Below are 24,550 nucleotides of genomic sequence, written 5' to 3'. Positions count from 1 at the left end.
TTTTGGTAGGCCTATATAAAAGAAATGTTAATATGTGAAAAGTCACACTGCCAAAACAGAGTTCTTATTGCACAGTAAGATACCCAACTTCCATAAGCTTTACAGTATTTCCAAGTTGTAGCTATAGGTTACGCAGCACCGGCATCGTTGTTCATTGTTCAGGTCTGGTTCAGGCCATTATGCGGTATCTCCTGCATTGGACAGACTCCACAGGCACAGACACTATAACCACAGGCATCCACAGAGGTGTTGCTGTGTGTGGAGGTCACAGTCATTCACTCTCCACCTAGAAAAAAGGATTCCTCAATCACATTCCGAAAAGGGGAATAGGCAGCCCAATGGAAACTTACGGTATCCCAAATACCATACAGTATACTGTATATACACTGTGTATATATACTGGGCTTGCTCTGGTTGCACCTGGAGAAAGGTTGTGGTCACTGCTGTTTATGTTGTGATGACTTGAGTTAATTATAATGACAGCATGTGAGCATGTGTTGTTGTATGAACATACAGTATAGTGCAATTAAATCATTTATTTGGCCACTTTTGTGTAAGGTTTTACAAAAATACTTGAATATTGAAACCTGTATACAGGTTATATACTGTGTACAGGTGAATACTATTTATGGTTATTGGAAATGTGTGTTTGTGTTGGGGGATGATGCAAGTGTATGAGTATATATGCTACAGGAACCAAACAGCAGCGTTTTTTTGTTTGTTTATCTTTTGTTATCCTTCTTGCAGAGGTAACCCCTGTTGAAGAGGAGTTCTGGAATGATGTACGCCTGCAGCTAAGATTTAGCTGGGACCAATGTGTTGAATTTGAGCAGTAGAGTTATGTACAATGTTGAATTTGGTCTATTGGCTAGGGACAGAGGGGGATGCTTTATTTATTCTACAGTAGTTTAACTTTTGATGTTCCCTGGCACGCTACAACAACTGCCGAGGGCAGGTTTGTTTGGAGCAAAGTAAAAGAAAGCAAAGCTCAGGTTTTCATTTCACACTTCACTCCTCCCAGAACACTCGCCGATATGCAGACGGTCGGGGTGGGGGGGGGGGGTTGGGTGGTTATATCTTAACCCTGCACACATGTGTTCATGTGTGTGTGTGTGAGCCGTGGTTACCTCTCTGAACACAACCATCTTACAGAACATTCTAACTGTTCAGGGGGCCCTACCTCCCATGACCAACCACTCAATACTGCAGTAACAGCGTTGTCAGCCGCCTTTTGTTAGACCAAACAATCAGGAGAAGAGCCAGAGGGCTGGGCCTGCTGCCTCAATGACTGGACGATGCTGGAAATGACCATTCCCTACCTCTGCTTCTCCCTCTTTCTCTCTTGTTCCATCTCTGCACTCATTCCTCACTCTCTCACTGTCTCGTTCTCTGCATGGGAGCTGTGTGCGGAATGCAGAGCGTGGGTGGAGCCCTCAGAGTGAGGAGGCGGAGTCTTTAGTAATGAAGGGGTGTGGCCGAACACCTGACTGCCTGACTTCTTTTTTGTTTTTCGCCATGGTCTCTAAAATGGTACATTGTCTGTGGTGATGCTGGTTCTGCACAATGACTCTGCCGCTGTCCCACAATCCAACCGCACGTGTCAGAAGAAAGCTATTCGTTTAGCTTTTTCCCCCGAAGCTCTGATTACTTAAACCTCCGGTCTTGGGTTGGTTGCATCCAGTGGGTGATATATAGTGGCGTTTACAGAGCAGTCATACGGCGGTTCGCCTCCCTTCCTTTCTTTTCTTGTTGAATCCGAAAGGCGCAGCTGTTTTCCTTTGACCATAATGATATGTACCAGTTGTTTTCCTATGAATTATACATAGCCATATCACTCCTGCTGAAGGCAGCAAAACACAGCAGAAACCCTGTGTGTGTGTGTGTGTGTGTGTGTGTGTGTGTGTGTGTGTGTGTGTGTGTGTGTGTGTGTGTGTGTGTGTGTGTGTGTGTGTGTGTGTGTGTGTGTGTGTGTGTGCGTGCGTGCGTGCGTGCGTGCGTGCGTGTGTGTGTGTGTGTGTGTGAGTGACTGTGTGTGTGCAAGTGTGAGCTGGCGTGGGTGTGTGTGTACCTGTCTGTGTACTCTGTCTATATGTGTGTGTGTGTGTGTGTGTGTGTGTGTGTGTGTGTGTGTGTGTGTGTGTGTAGTGTACAGTATGCATGTACGGTATGTGTGGCTGCTTCTGTAAGTGCACGTCTTCGGTTTGTGGTATTTCACTGTCCTTCCGCACAGCCCAGGATGGGCTGTGTACAAACACATAATCACAGCTGGTTCACTAAGCCTTCCAGTAATCTGCTGGAAATTTGGTCTAAAATTGTTATCAAAGTTATATAACTCTCACTTTTTCTAAATAGGCCATTACTAGCACTGTACTTGGCCTTTCCCTGGTTAAACAGACACAAAGCAATATGTTAGTTTTCAGAGATTAGACAGTTTATACTTTTAATAAAGATTTTATCTTAATTCTTTTAGTGGGCGGGGGCTGGGTTTTGACTCAGACTTGACATGCCGTTTTGCTACTAAAAAGTAGAAAATACACAACACCAAATAGGAGACTTCTGGTCTGGCCATCTGCACTTCATGCATGGGCAGACCAGGATTTGCATAATGTATGAACTATTACTAAATATAAATATGAATGTGGGCAAACACACCCTTAGACGTCTCTCTGCAAATGTATTATTTGCTGCCTGGGAATGAATCATTCAATAGCACCGTTGCGGTCTTCTGACTACAATCGCCTAGAATGTGAGGGTTTTCAGGGTCACCTCAGGCAGCTGAGGAAATTCAAGGTGTCAGAGAAGGTACTGAAAACTTTATGCTATATCCAATACAACCCAGAGCATCCTGTCAGGGGCCATGTCTGTATATATGGTACAGAAAGAGCTCCCGTCAGGGGCCATGTCTGTATATATGGTACAGAAAGAGCTCCCGTCAGGGGCCATGTCTGTATATATGGTACAGAAAGAGCTCCTGTAAGGGGCCATGTCTGTATATATGGTACAGAAAGAGCTCATTCCAGGAAGGTGATGATCGGTCGGTTGAGTCCACAGCTGGGAGCTCTCTCCCATTTCTGGACATATATGGATGCAAAAAGAACTATGAAGGACAAACATAATCCTTGTAAGTCTTAGTAGTCAGTGTGGTTCCCAAACTTTTTAGCCTGTGGCCCAAAAGAGAGATTAGATTTGCCCGGGACCTCTAACTATAGTGAAAATTGCAGATCAGCTCAGATCAGCAATTTTCACTACTTTTTAAACATTTGCTCTAATTTATGGAATTTCTTAAGATTATTATTTTATTCCTTCAATGAAATTACTGAAGAAAGAAAATCATTGAATTTGTTTTTTTAATTAATGAAAGAATTTGCTTGTATGTGTCACATTATTCACATACAAGTCACATGGAATCTGATTTATCAGGTTGTTGCATTCAGACTGAGAATCAGACTGAAATCAGATTTGAATCAGATTTGAAACCACCTCTGAATGTGATTGTTCATTTGTTTTCATTTGCTGCTTTCTTTCGTTTCAGCGATTGTAGTGATTTTTGACAGGGGGGCGGGGGCATTCGAACATGGGGCTACATATGCATTTATTTTTTAACATTTTATGGTGATTTTTTTTTTTTTTTTTACTATAATCCTACTAGACCCCAGGAAATTACATCTGGCCACAAAAGATCACGGGATCTACTGGTGTGGAGGTAGAGGTACTGGGGGCTCCCATACTGTGTGTTGTAGGCTCAATATGTCAGTTTGTCACCACCTCCTTCACACCAGTAGTTCCCGTGATCTTTTGTGGCCAGATGGGGTCTAGTAGGACTATAGTAAATAATAAAAAAATAAATCAACATAAAATGTTGTAAAGAAATACAACATAGCCTCATGTTCGAATGCCCCCACCCCTAGTAAAAAATAGTTAAAATCGCTAAAACTAAAGAAAGCAGCAAATTAAAAGAAATTACCACCCATCTTTTACTTTCTCTAATAACAACCTAAAACATTAACTTTGGTTGAAAAACAAAAACAAAGTTGTCCTTAAAACAATTCCAATCTGAATGTGGCACAGATCTGACTCAGGCTAGATTTGGCTGCCAGTGTAAATATGGGGCCATACTATAAACCCTTCTTGATTCTTCATTGTGCGTCGCTGTGTGCTCCTGTGTCCTCCTCCAGGATGGTGGGCTGCACTCCGTTCGTGGTGGTGTCGTACTTCTACCTCTGGTTCGTTCCTCCGATCGCCGGCAGCAGGTTCCTCTGGTACTTGGGGTTCTACTGCCTGTACCAAACGCTGGTCACTGTAAGTATATATGACTGCTGTCACCTCAAGTCCAGAAACACCATCACCATCCGTCACCGGGGCGAGTACATTAGAGATGTACAGGGAAATGCACTTACAGTACAGTAGATCCAGATCTCTCACATTGCACATCAATCCATATACAGAACTGGACTGGACAGGGCCTTAAACACTACAACGAATGGAGAAAACAGACGAACTACAATATTTCAATATACATAGAGACAAAAAAAAGAATAAATCCACATCACACAAAGGCTAATGGCTAATGTATACTTAGTCATATGACCATATTGCTCGTTGAACATAACTGAATGTAAACTGAACTCTTGTTATTTTCAGCGAGCGACATGGTCGTACCACAAAGTATACAGTCAATTTGGCCTTGCCTGGCTTGTAGGCCATGTTAGTAAAATGAGCCGTTCAGCTTTTTGCTTACCAATTGCAAAAAAGGAAAATCTTTGAAAACGAAACCACTGCCGGCCTTATTTTAACTGCAATTGTTATTAATAAATGTTATTGTTTTGTTGTAACTCACCATGAATAATGAGGGTCTCTCCCTCAAAGTGATTCTGAGGTTAACATAATGATTTGGTGACGGAATGATACATGAATGAACATGATAGAGTAAATAACAAAGCAGTGCTACTGTTTACATTTCCATTCATCTCATGCCAAAATGGTTTTTTTTTGTTTCGTTTTGTTGTGCAATTAAACAATAGATCTCGCAACTCCAACATGTCCATAGAGAGGTTTGGTTAAGAGATATAGAAAGTTACAGACTAAAAGCTCTTAGATATTGGGACCTCAACAAGGATGTGTATTTATTTCTGGTTTCCTTTTGTTAACTGTGGTCCAATCCATTCATGGGTCCCTCTCAGAGGTGGTGTGCCTCTGGCTAACCCCCATAATGCACTGCAGAGTGCACAGACCGCTGTATAGCCACACTGTGGGCCGATGTAATGGCATGTCACTCTAACTACTTGATAAGTATATGACAAGTCCCGGCCAGGAACCGCTGGCTGGGTAAATGCTGGTTACCACTTTTAGCTTCTCTTCATTGTCTCTGGATGTGTGTGTGTGTGTGTGTGTGTGTGTGTGTGTGTGTGTGTGTGTGTGTGTGCGTGCGTGCGTGGAGCGAGCTCTGGGACAATACAGTTGTTATTGTTCTGAATTTGAGGGCTGTCATACGTGAGCGCATGCAAACATACACTAATGCTCATCAACGGAAGGGAGCCTCTGATCACAGGGCTGCCATTACATTGATTAGTTCTCCCTGTCGCTGCAGTGTAGCAGTTTTTAATTCTATAAATGGACGTTTCCAGCAAGGCCCCACAAATGACATGCTGCATAGCCACCATGAGGCCTGAAGGCTTTCATGGCAGGACGTCTCACGGCCGCATTTATTTTGGTCGCGGTTCACTATGGACGCTTGGGCAGCCACAATGCTGACTGGGCTGCAGTGTAAATTAAAAAGTGAAGAAAGGCCGGGGTTGTGCGCCTTATTCCCTGGGATAGGTGGTGTACAGCGAGGGCAAGTACGGAGAGCTGAGGTTTGTCGGCACGGAAAGTCAAGTGTTTACCATCGTTGACGTATTCACGTTTGTGTCTGTGGTATTCCCTGCCAGGCGTGTGAAAAGGAGGCAGTCAAAGAGATGGGAAGGTTACCGTTTACGCCGTTTCGCACGCATCAGTGTTGATTTCGTCGACTAAAACTAACAAAAACATCGACTACCTTTTTCTAAATATTTCGGCAACAAATAAAAACTAGACTAAAATGTTAGGAAGGGACTAGTGGACAAGCAGAATAACCAAGGCAACAACGACTTGCACTCAAGCACTCTTATTTAAACTCAGAAAACCCTCCCAGGGCAAATATAACATAAACTCCCACTCTCTGGAAACACAGCATTATAATCGAGCAACCTAACCAATAACACAGAGTCCCTAATATACCTCCATGCTCATTAACCAAAGTCTCTTCAGCTTAGAAGCGCAGGTGGACACAGTTTCACAATCAGCCAGGGGAAGAGGGGCAAAGGTAGGGACGACGGTCCAGGCGTGGTACGTCCTAGGACAGGACGTGACAGTATAAGTCATTTTACAACAGTTGCATGCTGAAAATAGACAATCTACAAGCTCACAACGCGTCGCAGCGCAACGCGTTGTGGGCTTGTAGATCGTCTATTTTTCAGCATGTGAAAAAAACTGTCGTTACGACGGCATCAAATACATTTTAGTCTAGAGTAGACTAACACTAAAACACTAAATGTGACTAAAACTAAATTAAAACTATTCAAAAGACTATGACTAAAACTAAAATAAAATGTTGCTCAACAATCAAGTTGTTTCAAATTCCACTTTGAAACATTAGATTCAATAGCAGAATTTACTGCCACTCATTCACATTTCAAATAAACTCATTATTCTTGTCAGATGAAATCAGTTTAATCAACAAAGTACATATCAGTCTCCCAAAGATGTCTCTGTGCCTGCTCCCCAAACAATTGCTGTCTCCTTTGCTTGTGGGTTATTTTTATTTTATTTCATTTCCTGTCATGTTCTAACCATACATGTTGTGTCTGGGCTCTTTTGCAGTGTTTCCACGTGCCTTACTCTGCCCTTACCATGTTCCTGAGCACAGACCAGAAGGAGAGGGATTCAGCCACCGCCTACCGTAAGTCAATTAGCATGCATCGCATTGTTTGATGGAACCGAATAGTCATTATCATAATAGATCGTGTCACTTCAGGTCTTTGAGTTTGTTTGTTTTTGTGATGCGTGTTTTCTTTGTTCCGTTTTTTCGATCTATGGTTTTGATGCGTGTGTGTTTGCATGATGGTAGGCATGACCCTAGAGGTTCTGGGAACGCTGGTGGGCGCTGCCATCCAGGGCCAGATCGTTGCCGGGGCTCACACCGGGAAGCACTGCTTCCCGGTGACGCACAACGCAACCGCTGGTCACCTCGGCAACAGCAGTGGAGCGGAGATCGTCAAGAGTCTGGCGCACTCGCAGGACTTCCTGTCGCATGCTGTAAGTATCAGCTTTTACCGGCCCTGACCTGACCTGAGGTCAGATGCCAGCTAAGTATAACGTGGATGGATTGTCGCTCACCAATTTTTCTTTTTTGAATGAATAAAATATTATTTGACCTCTCTAGTACAGGATGTTAATATTATAACTAGCACATATCGGCAGTGGTTGAAGTGTTTGCAATTACCTCTCATCCAGAGAGAGACAATGGATTGTAGTTTTAACAGAAAAATAACAGAACAAGATGCTTTTCTCACATCATTTTTTTACCTTCAAATCTGTTATTTTCCACTAACGACACCGTCATGCAACTAATCGTATAAACGGTGTATTAATACTCAACATCGCTGTTTACTTTCACTGTACTTCGTTCGGAGGCCGGAAAAAGGCAGCAAGCAATACACCAACGTCGAGTGAAAAGGCATGTTGTATTAAATTAAGTTCATATTTACTGACTGTCTAGCAGTCACCACCTCAAAATGACCTCGCGTTCTATATAACCACTGTTTGATATCTGAACCCTGCATCCGGAGCCAGCTCCCCTTTTCACTCTGACCACAAAAGGGGTTCCCTTTCCCTCACATGAGACCGTTCAAACCCCTGCTCCACACTGAGGGGCCCTCTACAATCTGTATGCCATTAAGCCTATTTATAACCCCACCCGAGAACACTTGAAGGCACCCCCGGTCCCCAAATTCAATAAGTAGGAAAATGTTGTAGTTTATTTCAACTCCACCTCCAGTCTAACTTAGACTGGGAGGCATAACACAACATGATGAGACCATGTTGCTGTTTGCAGGAGGACCGTGAGTAAACAGGACTAGAGACAACCCGCAAGAGCCTCACAGTGAATCCCTTCTGGGACTTTCTGAGAAGATGAAACGGACCCCGGAGCCCAAAGTGTCCCGTGTTGGATTCGGTCCCCGCCACAGCTATTCGGGTGTTCAAATGGTTCCTTTTCCAATGGAGTCTGTGTGAACCCTATCGGGGCGGCCCGCTCACTGCTCCAAAGCCGTTCCTTATAGCAGCCCGCTGCATTCCTCCGTGGTCAGGGGTGAGGGTGGCACACCGTCTGGGGGCGCTCCCTCGGTCCGCGGAAACGAGCAGCGTTTGATGTGAATAAATAATAAACCACTCCGCTGTGCCACATGGAAAAATAGCAAACAACCTTGAGTTGTTTAAGGCAGTACAGTTCCTGTTGGGTTTTTTTAGGCATTTTAAGTGTGTACCTTTAAGTGTGTATTTTAGGATACAGAACAGCCGGAGGTTTCTTTCCTGTTGATGTAGTTATTTGTACAGTTTGGCTTATCCTGGGCTGAGCTGCTGGAAAACAACGGCAACAGAAAGTTGAGATTGTCACTTAATATAAGTCTGTATAATGTCTGTTTTGATGACCAAGATGTTTTGTCTGAGACCATCGAGAGCACAATGAACTGAATATTAACCGCTTTTAATCCCGCATCTCGATTCTGGGCATGTCATTATAAGCAGAATATTGTTTTAAATTCGGATCATTCTATTTTCCGAAATCATCATCATCATCAATTCTCAACGACTTCCCAAAAATCTATGTTAAATAAAGCGAAAACAGCCGATCTACAAGCTCACAACGCATAGCAATGCAATGCATCAACTGGCTATATTTTCGTGCCGTGACGCCATTGTACGACGAAGCATAAAATGATATAGTTATATAGTTATATGGTCATGGAAGAGGTCAAGAATAGAAGGCGATGTGTTGCATTTTGTGCATGCAGAGAAGAAGAGACGGATTGATGTTCATTTCCCCTATACTCCTCTCTGCAGAAAGAGGTGTACATGATAGCGGCCGGAGTTATCGGAGGAGTGTTCCTCGTTTGCACCGTCGTGATGGTCCTGGGAGTCAAGGAGAGAGATGGTGAGTGATTGTGTACATGCTTGTTTGTGTGGGAACATACTATACTACGTGTGTGCTTGTGCACATGCCTGTGTGTTTTACGAGGCGTGCCGTGAACGCACTGACCCTTCACCCCGTTCCAAAGTGCCCCATCAGCAATCTTGCAGCCAATGCTGTACATAATAGAGTATCTCTCTCTGTGCCATTTCTGTACCATAGCCTATATAATCTGTACTTACTTGGATAGAATGATTGAACAGAATCACTGTGAACCACCACTGCCTTTGGGGCTGCTGGTGTGATGCCCTCCCTCTTTCCCCCGCTCTATACTGTATTTCACTGTACTTTGCAACCCCCCCCGTGGGGGGCAAAACCCAGCGTCCACCGCAATGCAGGGGCACTTCTAGTGTTGCCAGAGTCAGCCAGACAGCCAAACCCCTCTGCTTATCAACGAGGATGGATCTATGGCGTTCTATTGCTCGCGTGTTATTTGATATGCACAGTGGAATGACTTCATGGGGCGTCACCACCAGTTACACATTGGACTAATAGTCACAGTGAAAGAGAAGAAGGTAGCACTTAACAGTCATTGTCCAAGTGGCCGATGTTTTCAGATGTCATTGTCACTGGTTCACGTGATCCACTTCGCACTTACACCACACAGATCCTAATGTCCCTAATTATTCTGGGCATGGCATGATAGGCAAAGATATTATTGTGTAAAAAAAAAAGAAGATTAGTGGTATAGGCATAGATTATAGGCATTTGTGGTTAAACAGGGGTGTGTCACAGGCGGAAACAGTCATACATGCACGATAAGTGACTCACCATATAGACTCCTTAATCCATTCTGAACGGGCACCCATTTTGGTGTCAGCATCATGTTATGCTTTAGCAATTTAAAAATAGCAGATCTACAAGCTCATATCGCGCCACCGAGTGGCGCGATACGAGCTTGTAGGTCTGCTATTTTTGAAAAATCGAAGACACTTTTAGAATCTGATCTCAGGTCAGAATGGGTTAATAATGAAACTGTCAGGATGTAATAGACATTTTTAGAATCTGATCTCAGGTCAGAATGGGTTAAGGTTTAACCAAATGGACTAAATATAGAGTAGGTCACATTGAAAAATTAAGAAGGAAAAATACAATCAAATTCATGAAACTGTACAGTAGTTTGATCTTGAGATCATTTGGGGAAGCGGGGGGGGGGGGGGGGGGGGGTTATTGCATACTTTTGATCATGGACAGGCTTTCCTCTCCTGTCTCCATAGTTTGTGAGTGACCCCTGCTGTATGTATGTCCTTTCAGACCCGTACACTTTTAAGACGGACAAACAGATCCCCTTCCACAAGGGCTTTATCCTGGTGATGAAGCATGGCCCGTACCTCACCCTCACCGCCTCCTTCCTCTTCATCACGGTGGCCATTCAGGTAAATGCTACGCCTTTTTTTTTTTACGTACTGTATTTACAAAGCTCTTCTCAGACATGACGCATAAGGCATTAACTGTAAATGGGGGATGGTGGGTGGCTGCATGGACGTTGTGGGGGGGTGATCGGCAGGATCTGAAATGTGTCTGAATGGTGGGCGCTCAATGTTGATTAGATCAGCGTCGCTGAACACTCTTTAAAGTTAAAAGCGTCTGTCAAATCGTATAAACACAGCATGTCATCTTGTTGTTTGTATTGTGGCAAAACATCATCACTTGCCTGCATTATATTTTTGACATACAGTATAGTTTATTCTTTAACACATTTCAGACTCTTAGATGTCTGAATCTTTCCACAAAGTTGCTCTCTCTCTCTCTCTCTCTCTCTCTCTCTCTCTCTCTCTCTCTCTCTCTCTCTCTTTCCCCTCTCAGAGGAGGTGTCAGTTGTCATTTCTTGCAAGCCCAGAGTTGGGATAATCCCCTGCATGGAAAGGCTGTCAGCATCTTTTCTTGTCTCCTCTTTGCTTGGCACTCAGCACAGGGAGACGTCAAGCAGGGATGGTGCTGCTGAATAGATAGGACGGATCAGGCAGGTTCTGAGTGGCTAAATAACATTTAATCTGTGCTTTCCAGTTGGTGCAGAGCAACTTTGTCCTGTTCTGCACTTACGCTGTGGACCTGAGGGATCACTTCCAGAACATTGTGCTGACTATCCTGGTGAGTACGACCTCAGATCAGACGAGAGGACCCGCTGAATTTAAGCATATTACTAAGCTGAGGAAAAGACACTGTCCTGTTCTTCTTGGGAACACCTATGGAGATGGGATTCTGTGGGAATTACAGTGCATGTGTACTAGTAACAACAGACCATATATTTATTATAGTGCATATACAAAAAAAAAAAAAAACTAAAAAGTACAGGTGATCCAGCCCTTAGACTTAGATGTATTCACAATGCTTTGCCACGGTTAGTTCTAAGAACAATCTTTAGTTTTACTCGTACCCCGCCAACCCCTTTGCAAGAGCTGCTCCACTTACAATACTAACTATGAGCCGTTGTCTTCATTACTAATTAATTTCACGGAAGATATTGATCGAGCTGACTGACAAGCTCGCACAACCAGTCACTTCACATGCATACCTAACACACATATCCGGTTGTACCCGTTTCTGCAGGTTTCTGCTGTGGTGAGCATCCCTCTGTGGCAGTGGTTCCTGGAGCGCTTCGGGAAGAAGACAGCTGCCTTTTGCGGAATCACGGTTCGTAGTGTTTTCATCTCTTCTGCGCTTCAGGTTTTCTGAGGTGCTGAAGCGGTTATTTATACCACGAGTGCTGTTGATGCTACAGTGCCCTCTTGTGGACAAAGATAGAAGGCAAGGCAAATGTAAAAAACATGGAGGGGAACTCTTTCTTCAGTTAAACTGCTTACGAAACTTGTAGATCCACGAAAAGGATATTTTTTATACATTTGAAAACTTCTGTACAACGGGTACTTTTACATTAGGCATTTTAAGTACATTTTGAAGCCAGTTACTTTGGTGCTTTTACTCAAGTAAATGTTGAACTCCAGACTTTTACTTGTGAACAGAGTATTTCTACAGTGCAGTATTGATACTTTTACTTAACCCATTCTGACCGGGCACCCATTTTGGTGTCAGCATCATGTTATGCTTTAGCTATTTAAAAAATAGCAGATCTACAAGCTCATATCGCGCCACCGAGTGGCGCGATACGAGCTTGTAGGTCTGCTATTTTTGAAAAATAGAAGAGCGACTGACATTTTTTAGAATCTGATCTCAGGTCAGAATGGGTTCATCAGACCAGTGTGTGTCCGGCGGAAACCTCGTATGAATCTGATCTCAGGTCAGAATGGGGTTAAGTACTTTTTCTACCACTGTGTGTCTCCAGTGGATCATGCCCTTCACGGTGATGCTGGTGTTCATCCCCAATGTGGTGGTGGCGTACGTGGTGGCCGTCTCCTCCGGACTCAGTGTGGCCGCGTCGCTCCTGCTGCCATGGTAAGCATCTTAACGTTCCAAGAGTTGAAAATAGTGACTACATTATGCATGTGAATGTTATAGCCTCGTGTAGCCACAGCCTTCATCGGCCTTTGCGATGCATATTGCCCCGGGCAGATTAAGTCTGGCCCCTCTCAATTGTGGGAGGACTTCACGGCCGAAATGGTGACGATTATAGTATCTATAGTACCTTCTAAATCAGTAGTTCTCAAACTTTTTTAAGGACCCCCATGTATTTGGCCGCGGACCGCCCCGTCTGAAAATGTTTTATGCCAGGAACACCCAGAAGAGAAGAAAACGTCTAAAATAGCTGATGTAGATCTGCTATTTTTTGAATAGCCAATGCTAAAATAAAAGAATCACACCTGTGTGAAGTGAGGGGCGCTCTTATCATTGAATTAATTTATGTGATTGGTTGTTGGAACACTTGCTAGGCTACCATACATCCAAACAAACAAAGCCTCATGTCCCTCCCCCGTAATCTTTGGTTGGTGACCTGTCAAAGGGCAACCCTGACCCCAGGATTTAGGAAACACGGCTGTAATACATACACACACACACTTAGCTATTACAACACAGAGTGGGGAGCAATGTCATCCTCTGTCTGTTTGTCTCTCTGTTATTCTATCGTCTCCATGATAGACCTCCTCCACTGTCCCCTCCCTCCGTCAGACCCAAATTACAGGGTCTCCCAGGAGGGGGGGGACTCGTTTGGTGTGGGAGGGACATTTGTTTACCCAGCGTTTATCCCCACTGTGTCCCTGTGGGCCGGTGGCACTGCTGATCATTTGATGGTGTCATTAGTTCTGTAATTGTAAGTCCACCGTCTTTTTTCAGGGGCCCATTAGTAGACCACGCATCCTCAGACGGTGCCGCCTCAACTGGGTTGTGCAAGACCGAGGTCTTAGCTTTACCGTCCCTATATCATAAAAGTGACGCTGGTCATTAGTGGTGAGGCACAAAATAAAACCTCAAAAAACAAACCAATCAGACGAGCAAAGGAAAAATGAGGAAATACGAAATACACTATTACATTTTTTTTTTATATATATATATATATTTATTTATATATATATAAAATATTATTATCATGTTATTATTAACATTCTGTTTTCCTGTGTGTGTGTGTGTGTGTGTGTGTTCAGGTCCATGCTACCAGATGTGGTGGATGACTTCAGGCTGGCTAACCCCTACTCCAGAGGTCACGAGGCCATCTTCTACTCATTCTACGTCTTCTTCACCAAGTTTGCTTCCAGCATCTCCCTGGGAGTCTCCACCCTGTGCTTGCAGTAAGCCTTTTTTCAGTTCATAGTTTGGGCATTTAACCACTTTCTGCTTCACCAGGCATTGGTGTGTATGTGCGGCGGAAATAGCCAGTCTACACCGTGTTGTGAGTTTGTTTTTGCTATTTCTTTTGAAGTTTTTCTTTTTTGTGTGTGTGCAAATTGTCATCTGTAAAAAGTATAAATACATGCCAAAAATAGGGACACCGGGGTTAACGTGGTTAAGAGTACGTTGATCTCATCCTTATGAAGGTCAGAATACAGTAAAGTGCTATGATGTACCTCGCCTAATTTATTTGTCTCCATTTCAAGCGAGATTAGTCATTTCTTTTTTTTTTTTTAAGATATATTTTTTGCGGCTTACGCCTTTTATTGATTTTTTGAAGGGACAGACAGTAGGCTGACAGGAAACGGGAGAGAGATGGGGGGATGACATGCAGTAAAGGCCGTGTCGGGTCCGGGAGTCGAACCCGCGGCACACTGCGACTGGATTACCAGTCCGGTGCCCAGACCGTTACGCTACGGCCTGGGCCCGAGATTAGTCATTTCTGAGAGACAAAGTGTTTGATCAATTAGAGAGAGTGCTAAGAAAATAAGTATAGCATGCGCTACGTAATAATAATAATGTGCTACAATGTCTTCTTAACACCATTGCTAGTCGTATAGCATTGTCCTCGTTAGCGATACTCATTTGCTCTACTCAATGGCGTCATACTATATCCTCATCTGCAACACACAAACGTTAATGTCTGACTTCAGGTCGATGTCCTGTAACCTGAGTGTAAAAGGGATGTGTGTGTGTGTGTGTGTTTATAGATTTGCTGGCTATGACACAGGCGCCTGCAGACAGCCTGCCCCCGTGGCCTACACACTGAAGCTGCTCATTGGCGGAGCGCCGGTGGTCTTCATCATCACGGGGCTGATGATCCTGGTCCTCTATCCCATCAGCGAAGACGTCCGACTCAGGAACAAAGTCTGCCTGGAGGAGCTACGGTGAGCAAGCCATCATATCGTCCAGAATTCAACCCATTAACCCATTCTGACCTGAGATCAGATTTAAAAAAATGTCAGTCGTTCTTCGATTTTTCAAAAATAGCAGACCTACAAGCTCGTATCGCGCCACTCGGTGGCGCGATATGAGCTTGTAGATCTGCTATTTTTAAATAGCTAAAGCACGACATGATGCTAACACCAAAATGGGTTCCCGGTCAGAATGGGTTTTAAGAGAGGCATGAGGCAGATTCGACAAATATCCTCTACATTTCTCAGTTCTCACACTTAAGACCTTTCAAAATAGGCTAGCAGATGTACAAGCTTCTTCGTGACATGCTGTATATCTATTGAGCATAATCTGCTATTTTTGAATAGCCAATGCTAAAATGTAAAACGAGACAGATGCTCACGGTTTAAATGGGTTGATAATTGTATTGCGAAACCATTTTAAATAAGTGCTACAAAAAGTGTTATCATTACTGCTATAGAGCCGTGCAAGTGGTTTGCGATACTGCTGGGGTTCTAATTTGTATTTCTTTGCTGATTCCCACAGGAAACAAGGCCTCACTTCCAGAACAATGGAGGATTTAAGTAATGCGTGATTTGAAAGTTTGACCGCGAGGGATTCTGCAAATCCAACGGCCACGTATTCCAGAATCCAACTGGGATGTTCTCCATTCATTAGTGTATATTACACTGAGCAAAATAACCAAACAAGTTTGTTTTATTGTAAACTATTTTGAGTTTAAGTGTTTTTCACATGATCATGTAATGTACAGCTATATATAAATAGAGAGAGATGCAAATACTTAATTTATAATAATGAATGTATATTACTATTTGCTGTGCTAGGTTCTATATAGCTGGTATTTATTAACGGTATCTGATTACAACAGCTTGATGAACTAAATAAATGCTATTGACGTTGGGTTAGTAGAATGGATGACTTGAGTTATTTGTCCTGAAAACAGACAACACGAGACAGTAAACATTGAAAGGCAAAGAAATAGCAAGGCAAACACCAGAATACACTCAAGATTGCAGTCCAGTTTAATTGTCAAAGCGCCACCACTGAGTCTCATGTTCCCGCGGTGACCCCCATCACAACTCTACACGGTTCCTTTCCTTATAAGATTGAGTACAGCAGTCATTCTCAAGGTGGGGTCCGGGGACCCCCTGCGGTCCTTTAGGTAGGGGGTTCCTAAATGATTGATAGCGAGGAACCAAATGGCCCCTTAATGGGTGTGTAACTCAGTGACCCAAATAATGGACCCAAATAAGGGTCCATTTGTACTATTGTGGCATAATCCATACCAAGCCGTGGGCCCTTGAATTTAAAACGTTTGAGAACCACTGCATTACTGCACTCAACAACAGTCAGAATTGACAAAACACAATGGCAGGAAGGATTGTTTTTGTTTTATGTTTCTGCCCTCTAGTGGTGGCTTGTGTTACCACACAGCCTGGTGTTGTGACCCGAAACTGGGAAGAAGGAACTGCTTGTGACAGAGTAATAAAAAACGCCTGTGGTTTAGTTTAGTGATAGAGTGATATTGTAATAGCATTAGAGGCCTAAACGGTAGCTTAAAAAAAAACAACAACGGAAGAAACCCCAACAACTTTCAAACGTGCAAACAGTTTCCTGTAAAAAAAAAAAAAAAAAATGAGGAGAAAAAAAAAACAATGTACATTCCTAGAAAGCGAGAAGCTATCGCTCACAGCAGCTCTGCTCTGGTTGTTCGTATGAGTTGAATCTCTGTGCGTTTAGGCAAGTGGGTAGAACGAGTCTCCTTATTATGAGTCCAGGGTGCTGGACTGCTCTGGACTTGTGCTGGGCAGAGTGTTCACGTTGGGGCCGGCGGTTGAGCGGGTTGGGCTGGGCGGGCAGGAGCTCTCCGGACTCACAGGGGCACGCAGGGATGGTTTCCTTTTGCCGTTCCGTACCATGAGCTCCTCTTTGGACTTGAACGTCAAGGGCACAAAGCCGTCCGCATCGGCGACCAACACGACCCACAACGGACCTGGAGGAAGAGAAAACATACAATGATAAGCGGCACGAATGAGCCGGTATCCACTGTTTGTTGTCAACACTGTTGACATAAATATTCCTCTAATTAATCATAACGTTGCACTCATCTAGGGCTGCAACTATCGATTGATTTTGTATAATCAACTTAATTGATTAGACCGATTAACCACTTTTGGAAAGCTGTTGGCAGTAATATACTTTATTGTAAAGGATGACTTCAAAGCTCTAAACATGCAAAAAACACTCTTATGGTCTTTTAAACATGGAGTGCCATGATTTCTGTACTTTGTCTGTTTTGTATGCGTCTATTGAGTTAACATTACTCTAATAGACCCACTAGTGTGGTTATAATATTCAAGCCAAAAGGCCCAATCAAAATACCCCAATTTAGATTTTAGAGACATCATAAACAGCTGTAGATGAGGCTTAAGTTCATATGTTTTTATGTGTGGGATTACAGCACTCCATCTTTAATAAAGTGAGAGTGAAATGAAAATTCAGGGTAGAAGACAGGGTTAAGCAAATAAACATGGGATTGGGATCTAAGAGAGTCAAACAGGCAGTGCCCTCATTACCCTCATACCTGACTAACTACTTCTCCAAAGTGAGGGACACACCCACAGTTCCAATACTAGAGGGAGCGACAGGGATCTGGTACTACCCAAATATAGAACCAAATTCTACTAATACTGACACCATCCACATCCATTAAAAGATGGTGTCTTATCAGGAGATCACAAGGGGAGATAAATGCAATTCCCCAAAGAAAGGAGGTCATTCACTGCTGCCATTTTTTTTTAAATCTTTTGTACATAGTGTTTTTGATTTTTTTTTACATTTCACATATCACTTATGGACCAAATATTACCAAAAGCACTAATACTATACATGCAATACCTCGTTTAGAAGTACATTTTGGACCCCCTCTCTCTTATGCAACTATAGCCCGTGTGATTTTATTCTTCTTCTCCATTATTGCTCAGCCCTACTTGTCTCATAGGCATGTAATGAGGTTTGGGAGGAAGGCGACGGAAGATAACAAATCCCCTCAATTGTGTCACCGACATCATTGATGCTGTGTTCATCAGCATGGCGAGCCGGTCATGAAGAAGCAGCAAATACACAGGCCGTTTAACCCATTCTGACCTGAGATCAGATTCATACGAGGTTTCCGCCGGACACACACTGGTCTGATGAACCCATTCTGACCTGAGATCAGATAATAAAAATGTCAGTCGTTCTTCGATTTTTCAAAAAATAGCAGACCTACAAGCTCGTATCGCGCCACTCGGTGGCGCGATATGAGCTTGTAGATCTGCTATTTTTCAATAGCTAAAGCATAACATGATGCTAACACCAAAATGGGTGCCCGGTCAGAATGGGTTAATTAGAGTAGTAGTAAGCTGCTTCTGAATTAGGACGTGTAATCACCTCTAGTCTTTTAATCACCTTCCATTTATAGACTCTGCATGTTGACAGAGAAACTATTGCTCAACAATACCACGACGTCATAACGAAACGCCCCCATAATGACATAAGATATTTTCTTACTCCCGTGAAGGAAAATAATGTACCGTATTTAAAAATGATAGTTGCGAGAAATTGAGGAAGCCATTCAGTTGGGACTTCACTCATGGCTTATGTGACCCAGGTGACCTAGAGCGAAGCCCTCCATGCCAAGCGTCTACTGAAAATACCGTTTCCTGGAAGTTACTAACCCTTTGTACTCTCCCTCTGTCAGGACAGAACTAAGATTACTATAAATTGCTTCTTCGTGAAGATGAGACTATCGTCAAAAATCAACCCATTAAAACCGGGAAAGCATCTGCGATATATACCTGTATATGTCACATTGGTTGGCTATTCAAAAACAGCACATTTACAAGCTCATAGGACGTCACTTCGTGCCACGCTATTAACTTCATGAAAATCATGAACATTATTTTGTGCAAATCTTTGAATAATATATATACAGTATATATATATATATATATTTTTTTTTAAACATTTTTAACTAAAATCTTTGCTTCTGGGTGTCCCTGGAGGAATACAATATTTTTGCGATGGGGTCAGTGACCAAATACATATCGTTTTGGGGGTCCTTGTACATATGTTTTTCAGAAAACAGTTTTAGAAGACATCAAGCCTTAGGGCTTGTACATACTGCACGATATTTACTCTGATTATGCTGTCGGGAAGCATTTTTGGCGCTCGCCGACAAAACCCCTGATCTGACGCAAGATCGGGCTTTGATCGCCGAGGTATTGCTCGCTGTGTGTGTGAAAGGAGCTGCGAGAAGATCCAGCGCCGATAAAAGCGCTCGCCAAATCCTTCCCGAGCGTTTCCGAATATCTAGCAGGTTTGATATTTGGCTGTCTCGCCGACTGGACATCATACACATACAGTATGAACTGGGTTGCGACCGCATCCCGAGAAGGCCTGTATTACAGCCAATGAGAGCTCAGGAAAGCTGTGCTCACAGACAGAAAGTCTGTATGTCTGTCTGTCTGTCTGTCTGTCTGTCTGTTTGTATCGATAGATAATAATATATAACATTTATTCCGGGTGTCATAGGTAGCTATATTAGCCTAATATACTAGCTGTTAAATAGTCTATAAACCAACGCATCTCACTTGAATAATGTTGATATTAAAACGCAGGACAAACATTTGGACCACCACATGCGCGTGTGTGTGGGCAGTGGTGGAGGAGCGTCCTTGTTGCCGAAAGGTTGCCGGTTCGATTCCCCGGACAGGCAGGGAAAGTCTGGGTCCGGAAGTGATTGGTCATCACTCACCCAATACCGCTGAAGTGCCCTTGAGCAAGGCACTGAACCCCCAACTGCTCCAGTGGAGCTGCTCCAACAGTAAAAGGCTGAGGTTGTACTGGTCAGCTCCCAGGTTTTAATGTGTGTGTGTTTTTATGTGCAGGGCGTTGCTGAAAACGAGAACTTGTGCTCAGCTACTAGTAGTGTGTGCACGAGCAATGATTTAATGAAAATCAAGATTTTAGCGTCCTGACTCCTGTCTCACTTTATTTCGCCCTGTATGATCCTGTGTGTGTGTGTGTGTGTGTGCGGAGAGAGAGAGAGAGAGAGAGAGAGAGAGAGAGAGAGACGCAGGCTACATCCTGTCGGACATCACGGGATCCTGCACCCATACGTGAGACGTCAAAATGAATTGAAATAAAAAACAAATGTAGCATCATGTATGTATCGGGTCTGGATCGCATCGACTTGCAGTATGTGATCCCTAGTCGGTGATCAATCGTTTAGTGTGAGTGACACAAAGATATAATGACAGCCGATTAAAAAAAAGACTCCCGAGTCCTGTAGTGTGAAATACATAACAATCTGATGACTCGCCGACAACTTTAAAAGTCCTACAATGTGTAGGGGCCATTAGTGGGAGACTCAAGACACCACATTGATGGAAATACAGTGCAGAAAAATGACAGGTAAGGTAACTACTTTGGACCCCCAAATAGCCAGAGTATCTGAGCATCTATTCAAAATGTAACTAATTAGAGGATAAACCCCTTGAGATGCAGCATCTTGTTTTCAAGGGGCTATTTTATTACTAAGTAATAATAATAATAATAATAATAAGCACACACAACTTTGTGGCCTAGGGCTAGGCTGTTATCATCATCATCATTTTTCGACCACGGTCGAGATCATACATTTCACAGACTTCCCGCCAGACTTCCCGGTCCTTCATTGACATCCCCAGTTCCTGCTTACTGATGCATGTGTCTCTACCGATGACATCAGTAAGTGGCAGATTTCTACCTCTGGTGACTGGTCTCTGCTTTGAGGCAGGATTCCAGAGAAGAAGGGAAGATATAACCTCATGATCAGCTCTGTAGCAGTGGCCAGCAAACTGTGTGAGCTGTAGCTTCTTCTTGTGGGGTTTATTTGGCGGTTGCTGTAGCTCGCTCTTCCGTCACAGACATTTAGAGGGGCAGGTGCTCAAGTGAAAAAAGGGCACCTTGACTGTGCAGCGGATTTTGGGGCGGGAACCCATTTTGGTGCTTTATAGCTATTGAAAAATAGCAGATCTACAAGCTCATAGCGCGCCACTGAGTGGCGCGCTACGAGCTTGTAGGTCTGCTATTTTTTTTAAATGAAGAAGCACTGAAATAGAAACATAGCTTTAGATTGTGGGGGCCTAAATAATATAGTAGAAGCGTTTTTTTTTTTTATGAGCAAAATTGCCAAAAGGGCAGGGGGTGCTCTAGCACCCCCTAGTGTCTATCTGTGCACGCCACTGCTAGTTATAACTAAAGGGCCCCTCTGTGTTTGCCCACCAAGTCTGAAATCAAAACCAGTGCGTGGGGCTTGACGCAGACGTACCATACATCATCTCCACCATGGTGAGGTCGAAGAGGTCCTGCACGACGCGGAGACACAGCTTCCCCTCACACAGCAACACCGGCCTTCTCTCATCGATGAACACGTTCTCCGACAGCTGCCTCTGCACGGAGGTGAACACAACACGCAGGGGTGTCAAAATGCATCACATGTACAAGAATGTTCACGGTATACCAACAAATGCCTCGTCATTTCTCACGCAAACCGATCCCTGCCATGGGCCAATCGTTCTTTATCCCATTAAGACCCGAGGCCAACTCTACAAACGCCTTCTCACTCAGTAGTTCTCACACACTTTCAAGAATAACCAATAACACCAATAACCAAATAAGCACGGTAATATTATATATTTAAAGCATACAGTACATTTAAATAAACAGCATACCTGACATGTGACGTTAACATATGGGGGTTCACATGCGTTTGGGTATGCGCTCTGCGGCTTCCTCCCATTCTGGGTGTATTCTCTCATTTCAGTCAGGCAGTGCTGTACTTCTGCACAGCGGCTAAACAGCCTTTCCATGGTCTGAATCAGCTGCTCCAAAGAGCGCTCATTCACAGCGCTCGTTTTGTCGCCCGGGGGCAGCGTGCCCTCGGCGCGGAGTCTGCTCGGCGGCTCAAATCGTGGCGAGCTGGCGCGGCTGGAGTCCCGGCTGGCCGCGGCAAAGGAGGCCATGCGTCCGCCGTGGTCCATGTTGAGACTGTCGATGGACCGTTGTTGCTCCGACGTATGTTTGGAGAAGTCCACGGAGCCGGCGACAGGGCTGGGAGGATCGCTCAACTGTTCCACTAATCTACGCCTGCTGCCTGGTGAGCGGACTACCCCTCCGCCAGGCAACAACAAGTCCTTTATCCCCAAAATCTCCCTGTCATCTTTAGGCAGGCGATGATCCGAGTGCCTCCTAATCCCTGCGTCAGGGGAGGTTTCGAGGCTGTGGGAGGCATTTTTCACGAGCGGGGTCTCTTCGTCAAACAGCTCTTTAACCATGATGCGCAGCATGTATTTGTCCGTGTTGGAGGATTGCAGGAAGGTGGGGTCCGTGGACTTCTGCCTCCCTACAATCACCAGCAGGGTCTTGTTGTTCAGGAAGCATACTCCTTTGGGCCTCTCGTTCTTCTGCAGAGAGATCTGCTGAACATTGGGCATTGACGAGGCCGTGACGCAGTACACCAGCACCATGTTACAGGTGTTGGATGCCACCGCCATCGTGGAGCCCCGTGGGTCAAAGGCGATGATATCTGGGACCAGAATGCCAGGAATGTTGACCTTCCGGGTGGTGGTGACCTTCCGCTCGTAGGTGACCAGGATCAGGTGTGACGAGTCTTGGCCGGAGCCCGTCATGGTGTCGCGGCGTCGAAGGCTTATGAGGGGGCTGGGCTCGGAGTGACGGTGCCTCTCCAGGAGGTGTGTGAGATCTATGGGTCCAGGGCCGGGGGACATGCCGGAGGATCTGTCGGACTCAAACGACCTCCTCCGGGAGTCCACGGAGCCGTCGTCGTCCGACGCGACCGAGTGTGACCCCCGGGCGCGCAGGTGCTCGCCCTCCGCAGGGAACTCGAAGGCCATGCCAGCGTTTAGCCCGCAGATCTTATCCAGAGGCAGCTCCGTGGCCACTGCCACCTGAGCCTCCCCTGTGGGCTGTATGGCACAGATGTAGCCTCCCACGTCAAAGATGGGGCAGAAGGAGCAAGCCACTAGACTCTTCTGCGCGTCGTTCCATATGTAGGATTGCAGTGCGCTGCCGACGGCCACCACCAGACGGGCGCCGTCCTTTGTCCAGCAGGCGCAGTGGATGAGGCCGCTGCCTCGGATGTCCGCCTTGACCCTCCTGTTGTCAACCCTGACCGCGAACAGCACGGAGGTGTCCTTCTTGGACAGCACGGCCATGATGTCCAGGCGAGGGTGCCACACGCAGCCCTGGGAGAGCAGGGGGAACGGCTCGCTCATCTCGCAGGTCTGCGTGCAGAGCAGCTTGTTCTGCTCCAGGGCGCTGAGCTGCAGCTGCCACACGGTGACATGCTTCTTGTGCTGAACAGCGAGCAAGGCGGGGGACCCCGAGCAGCCCGGCGGGCCCCAGGAGAGGCCGAACACGTGCTCGAACTGCCCGATGACGTTGGTGTCACCGAACGTCGCCTCACCCTTGGTGCAGCCGAAAGACGTCAGGCAGACCTGCTTCCCGTCCGTCCACGCGATCCCGTGCACTGGGTGGATGGCCTGGTGCAGGGTGTTGACGCCTGTCCTCAGCAGCTTTGCCTTGCCGAGGTCCATGCCGATTGCTCACGAGAAAAAGCAGGCTTCTTCAGAGAGAGAGGGAGAGGAGGAAATGAAAGAGGTGTCACTCAAAATGAGAATATTAGAAGAGACTCCATACGATTTGAAATGGCCCTTGCTTGCTCCTCTAGGACTGTTACCCACTGCCACCTACACACACTAAGAATAGCGTTAATCCCCTCACCCTGTGTTGTAAGGAGGGACTTACTGCTGCTTATGCTTGAATGACCTATCACGGTATCCACAGGATAATGACATAGTAATTATAGTACAGTAGGTGTGCCCCTCATCCCATTACTGCCATTTAAATTCAACTCAGTCATGATATACAAAAATCTATCGCAAACTATAAATACATATTGCTGTAGAAAATAAAGTTACTTTTAGGATGTATTGGTGAAAATAGCAAACGTTTGTAATAATAAATAGAACTGTAACACTGGAAAGCCAAATGGGGCTTTTAACAACTTAAGTAACAACTAACAGCCATTTGAAGTTTAGTTATTACGGTTTAAATTCCGTTTTAGGTCTCCAGAGCTATAGTTGAGAAAAAATACAATAACAAATTAAATGTCTGTCAGGCAAGTAATTCAAGCTTCATACTTGTCTAATTTGTTAACACATAATGCACATGATGTAGCGATTGTAGCCTATATAATTGAACAGCAAAATAAAGTACCTTTTCAGTGGCAAGGTGCCACTGCCAGATATATCGAGACTTTACAATTTTCCGTTCACGTTTGACGTTTCCCGGCTCAGCTTTCCGCATACTTGACCTGGAAATAAAAACAACAACAACGAATATCTCAGTGCATCATGGGACTTTGAGTTTATTAGAATCGTTCAATTTGTATTCGCACTAAAATTGTTGAAATTATTTTGTCCATAGGCCATGGATATATTATTAAATAAAACGTATTTTGAATGTAGTAAACGCATTTAC

The 24,550-nt window shown here is 44.6% G+C and overlaps 2 protein-coding genes across 2 annotated transcripts in view; one reads left to right on the top strand and one right to left on the bottom strand.

The window, feature by feature from the left end:
• Positions 1–15,612, top strand: part of mfsd2b (MFSD2 lysolipid transporter B, sphingolipid) — a 30,450-nt gene extending 14,838 nt beyond the window's left edge. The window contains exons 4-14 of the mRNA XM_083789717.1: positions 4,176–4,299; positions 6,898–6,976; positions 7,145–7,332; positions 9,139–9,229; positions 10,520–10,641; positions 11,273–11,356; positions 11,816–11,899; positions 12,549–12,658; positions 13,804–13,947; positions 14,758–14,934; positions 15,488–15,612. Of these exons, the coding sequence (XP_083645843.1) occupies positions 4,176–4,299; positions 6,898–6,976; positions 7,145–7,332; positions 9,139–9,229; positions 10,520–10,641; positions 11,273–11,356; positions 11,816–11,899; positions 12,549–12,658; positions 13,804–13,947; positions 14,758–14,934; positions 15,488–15,536 (1,252 nt within the window). The 3' untranslated portion in view covers positions 15,537–15,612. The remainder of the gene's footprint in view (positions 1–4,175; positions 4,300–6,897; positions 6,977–7,144; positions 7,333–9,138; positions 9,230–10,519; positions 10,642–11,272; positions 11,357–11,815; positions 11,900–12,548; positions 12,659–13,803; positions 13,948–14,757; positions 14,935–15,487) is intronic.
• Positions 15,613–16,709: 1,097 nt separating this feature from the next.
• On the bottom strand, positions 16,710–24,371 carry wdcp (WD repeat and coiled coil containing). Its single transcript, XM_083789716.1, has 4 exons — positions 24,287–24,371; positions 21,721–23,633; positions 21,318–21,438; positions 16,710–16,955 (listed from the first exon to the last, which is right to left on the bottom strand). The coding sequence occupies exons 2-4, from the start codon at positions 23,602–23,604 to the stop codon at positions 16,729–16,731; spliced, it is 2,232 nt and encodes a 743-aa protein (XP_083645842.1). The 5' UTR covers positions 23,605–23,633; positions 24,287–24,371; the 3' UTR covers positions 16,710–16,728.
• Positions 24,372–24,550: the final 179 nt, after the last annotated feature.

The sequence above is a fragment of the Protomyctophum parallelum genome (genome assembly GCF_964188405.1).
Source record: "Protomyctophum parallelum genome assembly, chromosome: 19".
In the NCBI taxonomy this organism is placed as follows: domain Eukaryota; kingdom Metazoa; phylum Chordata; class Actinopteri; order Myctophiformes; family Myctophidae; genus Protomyctophum; species Protomyctophum parallelum.
The sequence above is the reverse complement of the archived record's forward strand: the minus strand, read 5'-3'. Positions and strand labels throughout refer to the sequence as shown.